This window comes from Octopus bimaculoides, chromosome 9 (genome assembly GCF_046866305.1).
Source record: "Octopus bimaculoides isolate indiv1 chromosome 9, ASM4686630v1, whole genome shotgun sequence".
Classification (NCBI taxonomy): Eukaryota; Metazoa; Mollusca; class Cephalopoda; order Octopoda; family Octopodidae; genus Octopus; species Octopus bimaculoides.
Window position 1 is genome coordinate 5,294,836 of NC_142936.1, and position 20,428 is coordinate 5,315,263.

General features: G+C 39.9%; 1 protein-coding gene across 2 annotated transcripts; it reads right to left on the minus strand.

The window, feature by feature from the left end:
* Positions 1-2,426: 2,426 nt before the first annotated feature.
* LOC106882310 (tRNA N(3)-cytidine methyltransferase METTL2) lies at positions 2,427-18,140 on the minus strand. Of its 2 annotated transcripts, XM_089357042.1 has the most exons (10): positions 15,171-15,318; positions 12,379-12,574; positions 9,993-10,084; positions 8,886-9,301; positions 8,230-8,279; positions 6,609-6,669; positions 6,111-6,250; positions 5,000-5,106; positions 4,027-4,092; positions 2,427-2,649 (listed from the first exon to the last, which is right to left on the minus strand). In XM_089357042.1, exons 2-10 carry the CDS (start codon positions 12,567-12,569, stop codon positions 2,501-2,503), a joined length of 1,272 nt encoding a protein of 423 aa, XP_089213168.1. In that variant the 5' UTR covers positions 12,570-12,574; positions 15,171-15,318; the 3' UTR covers positions 2,427-2,500. The 2 variants fall into 2 exon arrangements, with proteins under 2 accessions (XP_089213168.1, XP_014788428.1); XM_014932942.3 differs by lacking the exon at positions 12,379-12,574 and having other exon boundaries at positions 15,171-18,140.
* Between the last annotated feature and the right edge of the window lie 2,288 nt (positions 18,141-20,428).

Below are 20,428 nucleotides of genomic sequence, written 5' to 3' on the forward strand. Positions count from 1 at the left end.
TAGATCGTCTTCATTTGCTTTTGTGATTCCTTATTCGCAACTAATAAGATCAGGATGTGAGATAAAGATAACGACGTCTCCTTTCTTCTTCTTCTTCAATCATATTTCAAAAATAATTCCAGAAGTGACTTTACCTTTTCTCCTCTCGGGGATCGATAAAATAAGCATCGATTGAACAGAGGGGTCAATGTGATCGACTTCCCTCTCACTCGAAATTTCAGCCCTTGTACGTCTTGTAGAAGAGACTTTTATTCACTACTGGCAGAAATACCTATTTCCAGGCGGTGTTTTGCTACTCCTTTGCTTGTTTCAGCCATTTGACTGCGGCCATGCTGGAGCATCGCCTTACAAGGTTTTAGTTGAAGAAATCGACCCCAGGACTTATAAGCCTAGTACTTATTCTATCGTTCTTTTTGCCGAACCGCTAAGTTATGGGGACATTAACACACCAGCATCGGTTGGCAAGCGATGGCGGGGAGGGGGACAAACGCGCGCACGCAAACATATATGACGGGTACGCAACTGGTACTTAATTTATCGACCCCGAAAGGATGAAAGGCAAAGTCGACCTCGGTGGAATTTGAACACAGAACATAAAGACAGACGAAATACCGCTAAGCATTTCGCCCGGTGCGTTAACGGTTCTGCCAGCTCGCTACCTTAGGCATCCTGAATACCATTTTAGCAAGTTTAAAAACTTTGATTTGTTTTGTGCCGTAAACCATTTACCATTTCTTTGGCACCCCGCTTCCCTTCATGCCCAAGCACGTGCTTATTTTACTTAATGGTTAATCCTGTGCTGATTGGGTCGCATAACTTTATGTATTTGCCAATTAATCTAACCTAGTCATACACGGAAAAGAAACGGAGATTAAATTGTGATTGTTTAGCCCCAGGTCAGCCCTGATTGAGTAGACCTATGATCAAAGACTTTCTATGATAGTTATGACCATCCTGTCCTCTTTTCAGGCTATGTGTGTTTAGGACTACATCATCTCATGTGACCTTCCCTTTTCAAGATTTTTTATGGGTGTGATTTGAAAGAAATCTGATTGATATTTCTAGTAGGCCGAGCGGCCACTTGGAACCTCTATTCAAGTGATAGTGATCATAATTATGATGATGATGATGAATGATGAATGATGATGATGCAGTGGTGGTGATAATGATGATACTAATTGAGGACAATGACGATGATGATGTTAGTGGTGATGGTGAGTCTGACAACGGTGGCGACGATGGTGGCGACGGTAGTGGTGGTGGTGGTGGTGAAGTACTTGACCCTGATAATCTAATGAAAATTCAAGTTCAACTCTCGCATAGCAGATAATAGATAAAGCGGGAGTGGGGGTTGGTGGGTGGAACTGACCTTAAATCTGATTGGTTAAAAGCTTTCGCCTTCATATCTTTGGTCAACTCAGCTAAGTATTTCTACTTGATAAAGATGGCGTTCTTCGTATTAATTAGTTTTTACAATCATTGGCTGCTCAACCAGGTTCTATGGTTAGCCTCTTCTCCCTTTCTCTCATGGTGTGTGTACATGCATATGTGTGTGTGATTCAGTGTCCCTGTGTGTGTAGTGGAGGCGCAATGGCCCAGTGGTTAGGGCAGCGGACTCGTATTTGTAGGATCGCGGTTTCGATTCCTAGGCCGGGCGTTGTGAGTGTTTATCGAGCGAAAACACCTAAAGCTTCACGAGGCTCCGGCAGTGGGTGGTGGCAAACCCTGCTGTACTCTTTCACCACAACTTTCTTTCGCTCTTTCGTCTTGTTTCTGTTGTACCTGTATTTCAAAGGGCTAGCCTTGTCACACTCTGTGTCAAGCTGAATCTCCCCGAAAACTATATTAAGGGTACACGTGTCTGTGGAATGCTCAACCACTTGCACGTTAATTTCACGAGCAGGTTGTTCCGTTGATCAGATCAACTGGAACCCTCGTCGTCGTAACCGACGGAGTGCCACGACGACAACGATGTGTCTACGTGTGTACATGCCTTTACATATGTATGGGTGTTTGAATCCTGGATATATTCTTTTAAAGCCTGATACTTATTTTATCAGTTTCTTTTTCCAAACAACTAAGTACAAGGACATACTGGTTATCGAGTGATGGTATGGGACAAAGATACACACACATATGACAGGCTTCCATACAGTTACCGTTTACCAAATCCTCTCACATGGTTCCAAAGCAAGCTTCTTAATCACACAGCCAAGCACATGCCGATAGACATACTTGCATATACACAAAGTTTTATATATATATATATATATATATATATATATATACACACACATATACATATATACACACACACATACTGATACATACATAGAAACAAGATAATTCTATATGTATATACATATACACATAGGATATATATACATCTTTGTTTGAAATCAGCAAAACCGTTTATATTAAGTTACTTTTTTTTCACTGTTTTAAATTAATAAATTTATTTTTATTTGCTAAATTTCAATGTTGACTAAGAAAATAACAATTAACTCGTTGACAATGGCTTGCGATATTTACACTGGATCCACACACGGTACATCTTCAATTGTCGACTTCTGTTTACTTGGAGGCGCCGGTCAATGATGTTCTGCTCTTCCACCAGGCCAGCCTGGGTGAACATCTGTCTTAGCTCATCTGGAAAAGGGAGGGCGAAAAAAAAAAAAATTATATATTTGAGTGTTTAATTGAGAAGGGTTTAAAACAGGATGGTAAGGTGAAGTCGGGAAGATTTAGTCATTATTTCTAGCAGCTGACCGAATGTGGTTAGCCTCTTTTCTCATGGTGTGTGTACGTGTATGTGTGTTTATGTTTGTGTGTGTGATTGAGTGAGTGTCCCTTGGTGTGTATATGTGTAAGTGAGTGTTTGTATGAGTGTGTGTGTGTGTATATGCAAGGCTGGATTCAAGTCAACTTCAGCCCTTATCACATCCTATGTATGTATATTAATAAAATTAAATGCTGGTGCAGACAAGCAAGCCAACAAAGCACCAAAAGACATTTTTCTAGTTCTTAGTTCTTTGCCTTCTGGCTAGATGCTGCTCCCGTGAGGTTTTGACTTTCAGTTGTTTGAGAGTATAGAATCAGTTAAATGAATACCAGTTATATAATCGTAATAATGTTGGCACATTTCAATTAACCAGTTTCCCCTCTGAAAAGAAAACTGAAAAAAAATCAACCAACATTTAAATACATCATTTTATTTTTTTCTGTCTTATGGTGCTAAGGGAGATAATTGCGTGGCAACGGGAGCGCCTGTCCCTGACCGTTTGTTTCACTTGCTCCAAACAGCGTACCTTACTATGCTCTTTTTAAAAAGGATAGATATAATTTGATAAGGCAGCCCTTATTGTATGAAAGTAAGATGAGATGGTAATAGCTGTGTTACTTTGATCAGAGGTCTATTCTTTAGAAACATCAGGGACTGACCTGGTCTATACAACAACTGGTCCCTTCCTGCTATCCTGTTGTGACTTGGTAACTCAGCCTATTACTGCATTGTCCCCATACACCTTTAAAATGAGGATGACATGTTTTGGTAATCATCATCATCATCATTTAACATCCGTTTTCCATCTGGTACAGAATGGATGGTAAGACAGGAACTGGCAAACCAGAGAACAGAACCAAGGAGACATTTATACTAAAATGGTGACAATGTGAGGCACATGAAAACAAGCAGCCAGTTATATATACGATGGGCTTCTTTCAGTTTCTGCTTGCCAAATCCACTCACAAAGCTTTGGTCGGCCCAAGGCTTTAGTGGAAGACACTTGCCCAAAGTATGATTGTTTATTTCTAGAATGGAATTGTAGGGTAGTGTGAAAGGCTGAAGTTGGGTGGTTTGAACACAAAAAAGAGGTAGAGTATTTGGGCCGGATAAGACCAGTTTAAATGCTAAAGAGTTAAAAGAGAGATTTAGCTGCTGTTTCAATGAGAGGCTTGTAATACATGTCTATGTGTGTGTGGCCGGCATTTGCATCTGTACCATCAAGTTACTGAAAGTGAACTTACCTTGGGTAAAGAAGTATACTCGAGTACCATCTTGGCGGACATAGAAGTTTTCTGACAAGCATCTACCTGTGGGTGGTAATGGCAAAAGGTAAGAAGAATGACAAGGCGTTTGATTCATTGGGGACACAAAGAGACACAAGCTGTATTGGCCTTTGACTTTCCCTTGTGTAACATCGGTGGCATGGAGGGGAGAAGCTGGTATGCACGGCCTTCCATAACCAACCTTGCCTGTACTTGTGCCTCGGAGAGGAACTTTCTAGGTGCAATCCCATGGTCATTCATGACCAAAGGGGGTCACCCAATATATATATATATATATATATATATATATATGTGTGCGTGTGTGTGTGTGTGTGTGTGAATAAAAATAAAAGAATATAAAAAAAGGGTTTTGTATGATCGTGTATAGAGGAATATATTATTTAAAAGAGTTCCAACTCTGTTTTTTATGTTTTATTTATATTCTTATAAAATTAATGTGGGATATAGAATATGGAATATATAATATAAATAGTAAAATGAAATGAAGTATTGAATGTCTTATTGAATATATGAAATATTGAGTATTAAATATATAAAGGCGCTAGTATACTTTCATGCCTCATGACATTCATCAAAGCCCTGTCTGACAGATGTATATATATATATATATATATATATATATATATATATATATATACACACACATAGATACATGAGGATTTCTGCATAATTCCTGTTGACCAAATTTCCTCCACTAAAAGCTATGTTTGAAGACACATAATGCCCAAGGTACCATGCAGTGAGTTTGAACATAGAACCATATGGTTTGGAAGTAAACTTCTTAACAACATAGCCACAGCATACCCGACAGCAAACACAATGGATGTAGAAATAGGCTGAAATTATGACCTTGTGGTTCAGGAATCGATCACTTTCAACCCCAGATCAACAAACTGTGTTGTCAGGAATCCCTGAAGCAAACCCTGCTTACCTTTCTTGAATCGTAGCTGGGCCATGTCATAGCGACCGTAATCTCTGAACAGTAAAAGACCTCCTGGTTTCAAGTAACTACTTAATCTGTTCACAGTTTGTTGCATCCTGTAGGGAGAAAGAGAGAGAGAGAGAGAAGTAGAGTAAATGAAAAGACAGCATTGAAGTAAAAGAGAGGAGACGGAACATTCATTATACCATGACATTCATCATCATCATCATTTAACATCTGTTTTCCATGCTGGCATGGGTTAGATGATTTGATTGGAACCAGTAAGCTGGAGAGCTGCACCAGGTTCAGTCTGATTTGGCTTGGTTTCTACAGCTGGATGCCCTTCCTAATGCCAACCACTCCTTGTTTTAACTCTTTTTGCACCAACAATCACCTGAGATCACACCTGGTTCTATGATGTTAATTAGTTTAAAGTGGTTGAAATTAAAGCTGTTCACCAATGTTTCATGATAATTTATGTTCCAAGCACTGGCTTAAGAATGACTTAAGTTATTTTACTAAACACTTCATTATTTTCAAAATTAGCTAAAAGGAAAAGTAGTGTATTTTAACGGAAATATGGTAATGAAATGGTTAACCCCTCATCTCCCAGGATAAAGCTGACCTCATTCCCCCCTTGGAGTTAGTAGTCCTGCAAGTTGCATGGTGGCACGAAAAAAGCACCCAGCATGTGCTGTAAAGTGTTAGGTGTTAGGAAGGGTAACTACCTGTTGAAACCATACCAAAGCAGACACTGGAGCATGATGCAGGCCTTGGGCCCATAGAGAAGAAGAAGAAGCTGTTGTCATCATCATCATTGTTTAATGTCCACTTTCCATGCTGGCATGGGTTGGATGGTTTGACAAGGAACTGGCTAGCAGGGAGCTCTCCAGAATCTAACAGTCTGTTGTGGCATGGTTTCTATGGCTAGATGCTCTTCTTAACACCAACCACATAACAGAGTGTGCTGGGGGGCTTTTATCACAAGGACAAAACGTAATAGAGCAATTACTTTCATGTATGGAAGTAGGCAGGAAGAAATAGAAGAACATTTTATGATGAGTGTAAAGTGAAATGGAAGTAAAGATGGTTGTTGAGTGAAGACAAAAGTGGTTCTTACTTGTTTGGACTAATAGCATTAAGGACAAATATCATAATAATAATATCGAGGCTGTTTTCCTCAAACGGTACTGGAGAATACTCATTGGTGATGTCACATACAAATGGGTAGCAGCGTGAAGGTTCAAATTCTGGATGTTCCTGTTGAAGTGGGAAGTGATGGCAATTATTTTACTGATGGTCCAATCATTTAAGAGCATCTTTATATATATATGTATATATATGCTATCTATCTGTTTATATATATATATAGTTAGTTATGATGGCAAAAATAAATGTCTAAAATTAGCCATCATATGATGGGTAGGGATAAATAGGAAGTCATTACGAAGGGAGAAAATTTACCAGTGTTACATGGGAGATAACTCCTAAATAAATTATTGTCGTGTAAATGAATTTGTTGTATATTGAGTTGTAGTATAAATCAAGTATTGAATTGTGGTGTGACACAATATTGCGTAGCACAGTATATAAGAATATTCGAATGATATCGTCTTACCTTGACAAGATCAATAGCTTTGGAAGAAAAGTCACAGCAGTATATCACAAGGTTAGGGTTACTGAAATTAACAGAAATTTATAAAATTAGCTTTAATCCTTTCGTTACCGTATTTATTTTGCGATTCTCTGTGTTTCTTTCAATTAATTTTAAATATAACAAAGAATTTAATAAAATAACTTAGTTATCATTCAGCTAGTGTTAGGAACATAAATTGTGACTACGGTTTGGTGGAAGATTTTAATTCAAAACTTATGGGAACAAGATGTTTGTACTACAAAGCCAGAAGCGGTTTCAGCCGGGTTGGTATCGAAAGGGTTAAATAATGGAGGAAGTGCTCACACGCATACACACACACAAACTTTGACGATCAGATATAGGCGAATCTTTTATGTCCCAACATATATTCAATGGGACTTTGGTTTATGAATGCCTCTCATAATGAAGAAATTGGTTTACAGACAATGTTTCAAAGATAAAAATGTCTTGGGTGACAAATGATGTCTTGAATAAAGAACACACAGGATAGCAATAAGCTGGGGGTATTGACAAGAAGGGTGTCAGTTTCTGCCGAGTTTCCATTCAGAGCACATCCCTGCTTCAATTCAATGTAGCTTCTCTTGAATTTCCTATTGGAAAAATAGTTTTGGGAGACAAATGGTCTGCAGGAATGAATTAAGGTGGTAAATCAAGGTATGTCATAGATTTAGTTTCTGTGAGATATCCTGTGATCAGAGCTTAAAGATTGTGCTGTTTAACCACAGGCCGACTTTGATTGAGTTAACTACAATGATCAAAATGTTCTATTATTACATATAATGTCATTTCAAATTTGAACTTACACTTTTCCATGCTTGCATGGAATTTATTTGAGACAGATTTTCTCCAGATGGATGCTCTTTCTGTCACCAACCCTTACCTGTTTTCAAGCATTGACAGACGTGTTTTTGCAGAATAATATCAGAAATGAATGACATTCCTTGCATGACAATGACACTGAGTTATAACTATCGCGTAATGTCAAAAAAGGGAAACACAACCCTACCACCACATATGTGTGTGTACTCTTATCCGCATCACTATTTAATGTCCCCTTTTCCATGCTGGCATTGGTTGGATGGTTGAGCAGGAGCTGATGAGCCAGACGACTGTGTGAAGGTCCAATGTCTGTTTTAGCAGGGTTTCTACAGATTGATGCCCTTCCTAACACCAACCAATGAAAATAAAAGTTAGTTATTTTACCAATGCCTTTCAAATTCTCCGCTGCCACTTAACATTCACTTTCCATACTGGCATAGATTGGGGAGTTTGGCAGGAGCTGGCTAATAGGAAAGCTGCACCCAGCTCCAATTGCCTGTTTTGGCAAGGTTTCTACAGCTGGATGCCCTTCCTAATACCAACCACTTTACAGAGTGTACTGGGCGATTTTTTTGTTGTGTTATCGGCACAAATGGCATCACCAAGTAACTCATGAGACCACTTTGCTGAGTCAGGGTGCAATATTAAGGGGCATGGCTAAAATAGGAAAAGGGGACAGAAACAGGTGTCCTGCTGTAGAGAGGTGATACATGGATAGGAAAATAAAACAATTAAAACATTAAGGATCAATTATGAAACTTACTTGTTGGTTTTTAAGACTGGAAAAACTGTGTTGCCTGCACCACAGCCAACCTGACACAAAAAGAGAAAGAAACAGGGATCATTTGATAGCAGAGTAAGGGGAGAAGCTACTAAAAACACACTAAGAAAATATAAAATAATCTACTATAATAATTCTCTTGTGTTTTTCTCTGTCACAACGTATCAATGAGAAAGGAAGGGGTGATAGGTGAATAAAGAAGGAAGGGGTGATGGAAATTCTATGGTGAAAAAAAAAAATCAACCTTGTGTGAGTATACTTACTTTAATTGACCCTAAAAGGATGAAAAGTACAGTTCACCTCATTGGAATTTGAACTTGGAACGTAAAGAGACAGAAGCAATGTCACTAAGCCTTTTGTCTGCTATGCAAACAATTCTGTCTGCCCGCCATCTTACATTTGACAATAATAATAGATTTAAGTTTTAGCACAGGATAGAAGGCTTGAATCAAAGCTGACTTTAAACCCTTTTTTCTTATCTCAATCTCAATTGAGAGAGATGTACAGTGACAGAGATAAAGGTTAGAGGTATGTAGGGATGGATACAGTGAGTGGCAAACAAAGATGGCAGATATGAGAAACACACAAAAGAAAAGGAAAAGGAGGAAGGATGAAGAAAGACAGTGAAACCCCCTTACTTCGAAGAATCTGTAGATTTTGTCAGGGTCGTCGTTCACCTCTTCTTCACTCACAGTCACTTGAGGTATGATGGAAGTTGTGGTATTAGTGGAAGCTTGTGATGTTTCATGTTCATTCTCAACTGGTTCCTGCTCGATGGGGCCTTCGCATTGTTGCTGCTCTGGCTGTTGCTGCTCTTCTGGCACCAGATCACACTGCTCAGAACCGGAACGGGATTTGGATTCTGGTTCCAGTTCTGGTTCAGATTCTGATTCTGATTGACTGTTCGAAGGATGGGAATTTGGTGGTTCGAGTTTCGCTTCTGGAGCTAACTCTGGAAACTCTGTGAAGAGCCAGTGCCGATCTTTGAAGAATTTATCCAGGTGTAACTGGTAAAAATGGTCCCAGAACTCATAGGCCTTGTCTTCATATTCAACTGATTAAAAAAACAGAAAAGAAAATTTTAAAACATGAAACATTCTTTTTATTCTTTTATTTGTTTCAGTCATTTGACTGCAGCCATGCTGGAGCACCACCTTTAGTCGAACAAATCAACCCTAGGACTTATTCTTTGTAAGCCTGATACTTATTCTATCGGTCTCTTTGGCCGATGTAAGTTACGGGGATGTAAATACACCAGCATCAAAATTTCCCCAAGGCACTTGATGAAGGTTGGAGGGTATATCAGTGTGTGTGTGTGTTCGTGCGTGCATGTGGGGGTGTGTTTGTCTCCCAACATCATTTGACATCAGTGTTAGTGTTTATGTCCCTGTAACTTAGTGGTTTGGCAAAAAGAGACTGATAGAATAAGTACCAGGTTTAAATTAAAAAAAAAAGTACTGGTTTCAATTGATTTGACTAAAAGTGCTTGAAGTGGGTGCTCCAGTATGGCCACAGTCAAATGACTGAAACAAGTAATGGATAGAAGATGAAAGGATAGAGATGACTGGTGACAAGGATCATCAAATGACTAACAAAGATATTAGTAGTAGTAACGGTGGTGGTGGTAGTAGTAGAGATGGTTTTGAAAGTGCTAGAAGAGGTAGTAGTGGTAAAGGTGATGGTGGTGGTGGTGGTGGTGGTGAAGAGGGTGGGCAGTGTATTTTGATTGGATGTTCTTCTCTCACCTTGTTTCTCAAACGACACAAGGTCAGCAGCCTGTTCTTCGGTAATACGTCGAGCTTCAGATTCTTGTGATGCATCCCAGACGACATTGTCCCTGGATGGAAGAGTGAAAAGAAAAAAAAAAAACATATATATAAATTCTGTCTTATACAAGCCATAACAAAAAAAAAAAAAAAAAAAAAAGCAAAAACAGACACCAATCTTCACCTATTTCATACAAAATTCCAGAATCAGCTAATAATATTTTTGAACAATTAGGCGAGATTTTATTTACATATTTTATAAATTATTCAGAGGGGATGGTCATTAGGCTTTCATTTGTACCGCTCCACCTTTGTAAGCGAGAATGAAGCAACCAATGTCCATTCTGGACATGTGCAAGGCAATCTCATGCATCATGGTTTCGTTCCTGAGCTGCTCTATATCAACTGGAGTCTGTGGAACCAAACACAATATGTGATACCGAAAAGTAAGTAAGTCCCTTGGACATCATTCTCTCAAGTCCTAGGACTTATAAGGCTGGCTACCCTGTTTCAATGGCATGTAAGCTATTGAAATCACAACGCCCCCCCCCCCCCCCCCCCTTTCCTGAATGGAATGTGATCCCATCACAGGGTTCCTCATTTACAGCTGAGTGAACTGGACCAATGTAAGATGAAGTGTTTTACTCAAGAACACAACACATTGACCAGTCTGGGAATTGAAACCATGATCTTGCGATCATAACTGGGTTCTAATCACTAGGCTACACATCTTCACATGATACCAAAAACAGTTCCTGAAATTAAATCGTTTATATGAGTATAAATGAGAAGGTGTGTGGCTCAGGGGTTAGAGCACTGGGCTTACAATCATGAGGTAGTGAGTTCAATTCCTTGACCAGGCTGTGTGTTGTGTCCTTGAGCAAGACACTTTATTTCACATTGCCCCAGTTCACTCAGCTGTAGAGATGAGATGTGACATCACTGGTGCCAAGCTGTATTGGCCCCTTTGTTTTTCCCTTGAATAACATCGGTGGGGTAGAGAGGGGAGACTGGTATGCATGGGCGACTGCTGGTCTTCCATGAACAACCTTGCCTGGACTTGTGCCTCAGAGGGGAGCTTTCCAGGTGCAATCCCATGGTCAGCCATGACCGAAGAGGGGTGGGGGTGGGGTCTTTATATTTATGAGTATAAATCAGAAGAAAAAATATGGTAGGTAGGTAGGATGGAGCTGGGGTCATACCAGATTAGTGGTCCCAGAGGCATCCTCATGTGTTGAGCCAACCAGTGCTCTCCATTGCTGGCAGTCCCATGTCAGTCCCTCTACATCTTCCAAGGTGATGTTGAGCCCCTGGAGAATTTCCCCAACCATGTCCAGCCATTTGGTGTGGGGCCTGTCATGAGACCTCTTCCAGCCCACAGCTGTTATATTAAATTTAAATGAGAGTAAAGCCCTGGCAGGATGATCTAGTGAGTGACGGAGGAAATGGCCGTACTAGCGTATGCAATGGACAGCTATGAGGCGGGAAGCTGTGGGCTGATCCATGCTCGCATGCAGTTCTTTACTAGAAATGTGATGGTAGCATCCGATGTTCTTGGTGGTTTTCAGGGCTCTGCTATTGAAAGTGTTGATCCTCTTAGCAAGGGTCTTCAATGGGGGCCACATTTCTGCTCCATAGAGGAGAATGGAGGAAAACTACAAACAAAGGATATGTATATTAGCATGCAGTAAGAAGGGTTTCACACCAAACCCAATTACTAGTCTATATTTTCTTCCCACTCCGACCACACCAGGCCTGGCCAACTCGAATTACATTGCGGGCCACTTTAATCACAGAAATTCTTTTGAGCGCCACTTGTATACTTTATGCACTAACAGTCAAAAGGTGGAGGTGCAATGACCCAGTGGTTAGGGCAGAAGAGTCGCGGTCATAAGATCATGGTTTCAATTCCCAGACTGGGCGTTGTGAGTGTTTATTGAGTGAAAACACCTAAAGCTCCAAAAGGCTCCAGTAGGGGGTGGTGGTGAACCCTGCTGTACTCTTTCACCACAACTTTCACTTACTCTTTCTTCCTGTTTCTGTTGTACCTGTATTTTAAAGGGGCCAGCCTTGTCACACTCTGTGACATGCTGAATCTCCCCGAGAACTACGTTAAGGGTACACGTGTCTGTGGATACTGCTCCCCTTCATCTGATAAGCTATAAAAAAAATTAGGGATGGAAAAACAGATAGAGAGAGAGAGAGGGAGGAAGAGAAAGAGAGTGATGGAGAGAAATTAGAAGAATGTTAGGGAGTAAAGATAGCAACAATGTGAAGGGAAGAGAAAGAGAGAATGGAAAATGCAATGAAAGGGAGCAAGAAGGATAAAAGGGAGGAAATAAAGAAAGAGTGGAAACACCCTTACCAATTATTGTGTCTAAATACTTTATTAGGATCAGTGAGAGGCCTAGCCCCACCCCTGGGACGTTGCTGAGATGTAGAGCGTGATGAGCAATGCAAAATTTGTGGGACAGAGCGGTATATATGATACTGAAAGGACATCACGTGTCGATTCAGTAGGCTGAGTGTAACTCCAGAGACAGAACGAGATGCCATTTCTTCTGAAATATACAGATAAAAGACTTTTGTTGTTAGAATTAAATGGAAGTATAGAATGAAGGGATCCTATTGTCAAACAATGCTAATCCTATTTGGGAAGTCTGCTTAAGATAGACGAGGCGGCCCCTGTTTGTGGCTGTGGCCAGTTTTACCCGACATACAGTTTCCCCAATATCAACAGTGACAGTGTCAACAGGGAATGGCTGATTTGGTCCATATCATGGGCTGCAGTGAAAATAAATGTTCTGAAAACCAATATCAAACAATTATAATAATCTAAAATCTTTGCCCCTGCATCTGTATCATCATCATCGTCATCATGATCACCATCAGCGCCGCCGCCGCCGCCACCACCACCACCACTTTTCATGCTTGCATGAGGTGGATTTTCTACATCGACTAAAGAATTCTTCAAGGCGGTGCCCCAGCATGGCTGCAGTCTAATGACTGAAATAAGTAAAAAGATAATATATATATATATATATACATACATATATATATATGAAGTGAGTTATAGAGCTTGTTGAACCATGTCAAATCGTCCAACCCATGTCAGCATGGAAAACAGACGTTAAATGATGATCTTTTACCATTTACGATTTGCACGTGTACCTCGATGTTTTGCAGTGAATCGGAAAATACGAAGATGTTTAGAAAATCTTCGGTTTTCTCTTTTACACTTTTTGTGTGTGTGTGTGTGTGTGTGTGTGTGTGTGTGTGTGTGCAACTCATCGGCCGTTGGTCGTAGAAACACTGTCTGAAAGGAATAATGGATGTTACAACAGGAATGACTGTGATTGCAAGTCCGCTCGACCACAGTCGATCTCCCGGGACTCGAAAATCCTGTATTTACAAAAGCAACGTTCGGTTTATTAAGATTCTCATAAGCTTTTCACGATAAAAAATTTTTTTATGTATGTTTATCGATAATATTGATTTTTAACATCGGCACAAGGTCACAACTATCGGGGATGGTGCGATTGATTATATCAATCCCAGAACTTGACTGCTGCTGAATTTTATTGACCCTGGAAGGATGAAAACTAAAAGTTGATTCCGGCAAGATTTGAACTCAGAACGTTAAGATACACAATTACATAGTGCAAGCGATGTTATCAGTCACTCAACCGATCCTTCCAGTCCAACCGAGCCGTAATATCAAGAATGTCTGATGAAATTCTGATTGCAGTCAAATAACTATTTTCGGTAGATTGTCGTTTAATGGATTCAACTCGAATCGAGCCAACGACAAAGCCTTTACATGGCCACTCATCTTGTTAGAAATAGCAGCCAAATCTCCCCCAAATTTTTAGTCTTAGAAAAGGCACGTTGCATAATATGATCCTGGGTTCCCGGTATTCAGGGAAAAGACAGGATGGTCACGGCACAAGATGAATGCCTTTGATTATGCGTCTACCAGACCAGAACTCATCTGCAGTTAAACAAAAATAGCAACTACCGTATTTTACGGTATAAAAAGACGCACCTGCATATCAGGTACACATCGATCTCAGCAGTGCATATTCAGGACAGAAGTTTTTTGTCCATTAAAGATCATGGGAGACCGGGACATTATTTGTTTTTTGAAAAAAGTACGTCCATCAAATACGACAGTTACAATGTGCCTTTCACGCACGTGTGTTGATCTGAGTTACTGGGAGACAAAATCCCGCCGACGGAATAAATGTGAAGATATTTTTAGAATTATTATAAACAATTTCATGAAATAAATGGAATTACTGAAGATTTTTCAGATAACGTAGTTTTATTTTTAGCATAATCATTTCATCCTAGTTCAACTCGAATTGGTATTATTTATCTATAATCAAAAGTGTTACTGTTATAAACTTGGCATCTTTAGATATATACACGATTTTATGTCCAACGTGTCGTGTTTTTTTTTTAACAGTAGGCTGTGATTTGAAAGAGGTTAGCTGTTATTTTTAGTAGAGATTTACGTTGAGGTTTCCTGGTTGGCGCGTTACCAGATCAATATTGTTGTTCAATCAGCTCAACAGATTTCTGATCGAAGGTATTAAGCCGTGGCTATCCCGTATTTCTTTTTCATTTTTTTTTCTAGACGTAGTGTACCTTGGACGGCATTATTAAATGTGTCCTGCAATTTTTAGTGAGGTAGAATTTGAGAGAAAGAGAGAGAGAGAGAGAGAGAGAGAGAGAGAGAGAGAGAGAGAGAGAGAGAGATTTTGCTATTTTTAGCAGATCGAGTGACTATGTAGGGGCTCCCACGTTGGCTCGTTAGTAAATTAATGCAGCTGACAGTGGCGGTGGTGGTGGTGATGATGATCTTGTCGAAGCTTTGGTTGTGGGTCGATTATGATAATTGTAGTAATGATAATAGCATAAGCACGAAGACGACTATGTTGATGATGATAGTGATGATGACGTTGACGAGGAGAAGAAAGAGGATATTGGTGCTGATAATGAGGGAGGGAGGGAAAATACTGTTCGGTGTCATTAAAGAGATGAGGAATTCCAAGAGCGAGAGGAATCGAATCGAATCGAAGCTCCATATTGCCTGTCAATGCTTAAACAGAAGACTGTGAAGAGAGAAGGCAAAGCAACGACGTTACTACTCACCAAGCGTTGTGCTGGAACACGTTACTGGAATCTGTTAAATGGCGATTACCGAAAGCAGACCGTTTCTGAGAAGCATCGTTGCTGGAATTGGAACAAGTTCCTTCTGCAACATCAGACATTTTTAGAATAATCCATTCATTATTGCAGGAGAGGCTGACAAGGGAGATTACTCTATTTTACCATTTTTATGAATAGCCAATGAGGATGTCTCTACATGGTCGATCGACCTGCTAGAAATAGCGGCAAATCTCACACAAAAAAGCACCCACGGTCTTCAAAACGGAAGTGAACATTGGATTACGAACTTATATATACACTATAACTAAAAATACACGATGAGATGGTCACTGTTGAAATATGTTTGGTTATAAATCTGCTCAATCAGAGTTTACCTGAGGCTAAACAGAAACAAGTCTTTTTTAATTTTCATTAATTCAGTAATGAATACAAAACAATGGAACCTTCACGTAGTCATCTGAACTGCCAGAAACAGCAGCCGAATCACCCTCAAGTCACACCCTACTGTCTAAAACAGGATACACTATATAATGTAAAGGGTTTCTTATTTAAAAAAAAGTCTAGTATCAATTCTATCGATATCTTTCGCCGAACCACTATGTCACGGAGACATAAACAAACTAACATCGATTGTCAAGTGGTGGAGGGAGGGAGAACCATAACCACACGCACACATATTTATACGAGGAGCTTCTATACAGTTTCCGTCTACGAAATTCAGTCATAAAGCATTGGTCGGCCCGTGGTGACGGTAAAAAACACTTGCTCAAGGTACCGCCCAATGGATCTTTTACTCACAGTAAGCCACATGCTAAGATTGAATCTATTGCCACCAGTATGTGAAAACAATTATTGGCAAAATCCATGGAGGTTAACATTTTTTTGGCATCCTCGCCAGTTGCTGCGAGGACGATTTTCGCCCGCCTCCGATATATGTATATTGTGTTTTTAAACGCAGCACGTCCATAACATGCATTATCTTCGGACGAATACGGCAGTAAATTTATTGTCCGCGATTTATTTACATTACGTATGATACCCAGATGGCTATTTTAATCTAATACTGCTCCTGTTGCATATAAAAGATTATTATTATAGCATAGGCTAAAGTGGCGAGCTGGCAGAGTCGTTAGCACGCCGGACAGAATGTTAAGCGGTATTTCGCCCGCCTTTACGTTCTGAGTTCAAATTTCACTGAGGGAGATTTAGGCTTTCATTCTTACGGTGGTTAATAAAACAAGTAACTTTTCTCCCCCACTCCTGCAAAATTATTACTTGCTTTCTCATGAAACCAAAGCTGTTCCTTTTTTTGGATCATTTCCTCCCAAAATCCTGATTGGAATATTCCTCACATCGGGGAATTTTTTAAGATCTGTTTTTTTTTAACTGTTTTATTTTTGCACTTTCATTATAAACACATGACGGACAAAAAGTTGTATCAAAGCTAGAGTGTGTACCGGCCGACACAGCCCTTGAGTTTATCGTGCCCAGACCCCCTACACAGGCTTATATTGCAGATTTTAAAGTGCTGCCCTATAGAATCGTCGCTCAAGGAGAACCGCCCCATCGCTTTCCCACCCAACTTGTTACGCTACGTCTTTTACAAACAGAAAAAAAATCATTAAACACATTTCTCAACAAACAGCAAAAGAACTATATTCCTTTGTTCAACGATTATTCAGCACTGTTCTCGATTCTGGACTGTCTTTTCTACTTCTTACCAGTTGGATCCCTGCCGTTTTAGCTCTGTCTCTGTATCCTGCCCCCAGCTATTTTTAGGGCGTCTTCTCTTCCACCTCTCTTGCGGGTTCATAGGTTTCCATGAAGGAAGGCCTTCCACGGCCGAGGGTTTTTGGTTTCAAACAAGGCTCAGACTGTCGATACTTTTGTGTGGAACGGTGTGACGGGAATAGTCTGATCCTAATTACTGAAAGAGAATGAGAAAAAGGTTCAGTAATTCATTCAGATGAGTGGCCCCGCTTATAATAATTTAAATGCCATAGGTTATCACCATCTGACAGTGAACCACCGACGAGATTATGCGGATCCAGTGACTGGAGCACACACTCAGGCCTTTGAGTGATCATGGTTAGATGCTAAAACTATGATTCTGAAAATAACCCCCCCCCCCCCCCCCGAAATATCTAAGGTTTTTAATCGCCAAAATATCTAAGGTTTTTATCTCTGAAACATCTGGAAATATCTGAAAGATAAGGTAGATAACCCTGTTTGACACCGTAGTAGACCTCATACTATACTAGCACCAAAAAACAAAACAAACACCCCCAAAAACCCAAAACAAAACAAAAAAAAAAAGCAATATAAAAACTTGAAGATTGTGCTCCAGCATGGTCGCAATCCAATGATTGAAACAAATAAAAGTTAAAAGATATCCAGAAGGTGGGAGCTGGAAAGAGAAACATTCCCTTTCAATGTCTTAACTCCAAAATATTCTGAAAGTCTAATTCCGGAATTATAACATTATTGCTGAGTCGCTGGTTCCATAATTATCACAATTCTGGGAGGATCTGCAAAGGAGGGGGTCATGGACGTTACACTCACAAATCGAATAATTTCCTACAAAAAAAAAAAAAAAGTTCTGGGGCCGATTTTGACTAAAACGTTCTTCAAGGTGATGTCCCGTATTTACGACAAACACAAAACAAAGGATATGCAAGGGAAATAACTCTTATTGACTTGACCTTAACACTTTCAAGGGACACAATTCATATAGCATAACACATTTTGTCCTTTTCGAGCCGACATTCTTTGTTACTTTTCTTTCGCTACATTTCAAACATTATCGAACAGAATTAAGTTTTCCAGCAGCGATGGTCTCTTATTTTTAGAGATTTCTTGAATTCCTTAACTACTATGTTTCTTATATCTTCAAAATTACGGTGTGAGTGATGTTCGGGTGCGAGTCAAACGACGGGTTAGAAGTTTTGTTTTGTGCATCTTGGTAACAGATGAGCCGCAAAGCAGGACCAATGATCAATGTGCGTATGTGCGCATGTATGAGTGAGAGAGAGGGAGAGAGAGAGAGAGAGAGAGAGAGAGAGAGAGAGAGAGAGAGAGAGAGAGAGAGAGAGAGAGAGAGAGAGAGAGGAAGAGAGAGAGGAAGAGAGAGAGAGAGAAGGAGAGAGGGAGAGAGAGAAGGCGCAGGAGTGGCTGTGTGGTAAGTAGCTTGCTTACGAACCACATGGTTCCGGGTTCACTCCCACTGCGTGGCACCTTGGGCAAGTGTCTTCTACTATAGCCTCGGGCCGACCAGATCATTGTGAGTGGATTTGGTAGACGGAAACTGAAAGAAGCCCGTCGTATATATGTGTATATGTATGTATGTGTTTGTGTGTCTGTGTTTGTCCCCCCCAACATCGCTTGACAACCGATGTTGGTGTGTTTACGTCCGCATAACTTAGCAGTTCGGCAAAAGACAACGATAGAATAAGTAATAGGCTTACAAAATATAAGTCCTGGGGTCGATTTGTTCGACTAAAGGCGGTGCTCCAGCATGGCCGCAGTCAAAATGACTGAAACAAGTAAAAGAAAGAAAAGAAAGAGGGAGTGAGATAAAGAGAGACATGCAGGAATGGAATATAACCACATATATAAATAAATAAATTATCGTGCATATAAGGACAATCATTCACATACTCATTTTATAAAGTAAAGTATAAATGGATTTCCGTCAGTTTCGATGATGAGCATTCGAGTTGTTCGACCGGCTGGATTGACCACTGATAATTGGCTGGATATTCTATAGGCCACATTTATCTTTACCGTTAATACTTAGGCAGAATCAACATGAGACAGTAAGAGTTCGGCCGGTCCTTTGTATTCTAATCCATCCATCGTCTCTCACTAGGAATTCCAAGAAGCCAGGAGACAAGCAAAAGGCAAGGCATCAGAGCCGGTAGAGCAGCAGGTTTTATATGCGAGATAGTCTTCGCTTAGAGGGATGCCGTGACAAAGACCTGAGTTCCCCTCATGCTTAATGGGATTGCTGCACCCTCAGACACCAACCCAAATATTTCTACATCTCGGCGCATACCTGCCAGGAAAACATACATACATACATACATACGTACATACATACATACATACATACATACATACATACATACATGCATGCATGCATGCATGCATGAATACATACAGACACACATACATACGTACACACACACACTTATACATATATACATACATAAATACACATACACACATACTTACACATATACATATATGCACGCATACACACACATACATAAATACACATATGTACATATATGCATACAAACACATACCTATATATACACTTCTATCAGAAGAATTTTTATTCATTAAGATAGAAGAAATACACATAATTATATATATATATATATATATATATATATATATATATATATATATATATATATATATATATACACACACATACATACACGCATACATACACCTGCCAGGAAAACATACATACATACATACATGCATGCATGCACGCATACACACGTTCAGCTTCTTCGCTTCGGTTTCTTGTCCTTAGGCAAAAGTGCATTCGGCACTCCGTCCGTATACCCTCTCACTACACACACACACACACACACACACACACACACACACACACACACACACACACACACACACCTTTCATTATATACAAGTATTTGTTGTACGGATATTTTGTGGCAGCACTTATCGCCGGATTGGTTCATTATCTTTAGTCGAGTTTTGTTTTAACAAAAAGAAACATTATGTTTCTTTTAAAATTTCTTTGCTTAAAATAAGAAGAGTTGTATTCGTAGAGATCTATTTCTGCTTATTATGAACAGTGAAATATATTTACGTATCCAGAGACGAAACATCCGGTCACATTATGATCCAATTTAACAGCTATAACTTCTACTTAAGAATGAAAAACAAACATCATGACTCAAACAACGTTCACGACGACCGCCACTGCTTACGTTAATGCGATTTCTATCACTGGCTCCGTCAGTAAGACCATTAACGGCAACAGCATTGACATCAGTACACCCACAGCGATGAAGGGTATAGCCACACCTAAAGGCATAAATGTGTGTATGTGTGTGTGCTTTCATAGAAACAGCAATATAATAATAGTTCCCTAGCAAAAACTTGTCTTTCACACAAAAATGGTGTCTTTTTACATTCTTAGGCGTAGGAGTGGCAGTGTGGTAAGTAGCTTGCTTACGAACCACAAGGTTCCGGGTTCAGTC

Coding starts and splice junctions, on each gene's coding strand:
- LOC106882310 (XM_089357042.1), bottom strand. CDS start 12,569: ATGGCATCTCGTTCTGTCTCTGGAGTTACACTCAGCCTACTGAATCGA. Junction 6,251..6,608: donor AAGCTATTGATCTTGTCAAG/GTAAGACGATAT, acceptor CCACTTCAACAG/GAACATCCAGAATTTGAACC. Junction 4,093..4,999: donor CCAGCTACGATTCAAGAAAG/GTAAGCAGGGTT, acceptor TACCACCCACAG/GTAGATGCTTGTCAGAAAAC.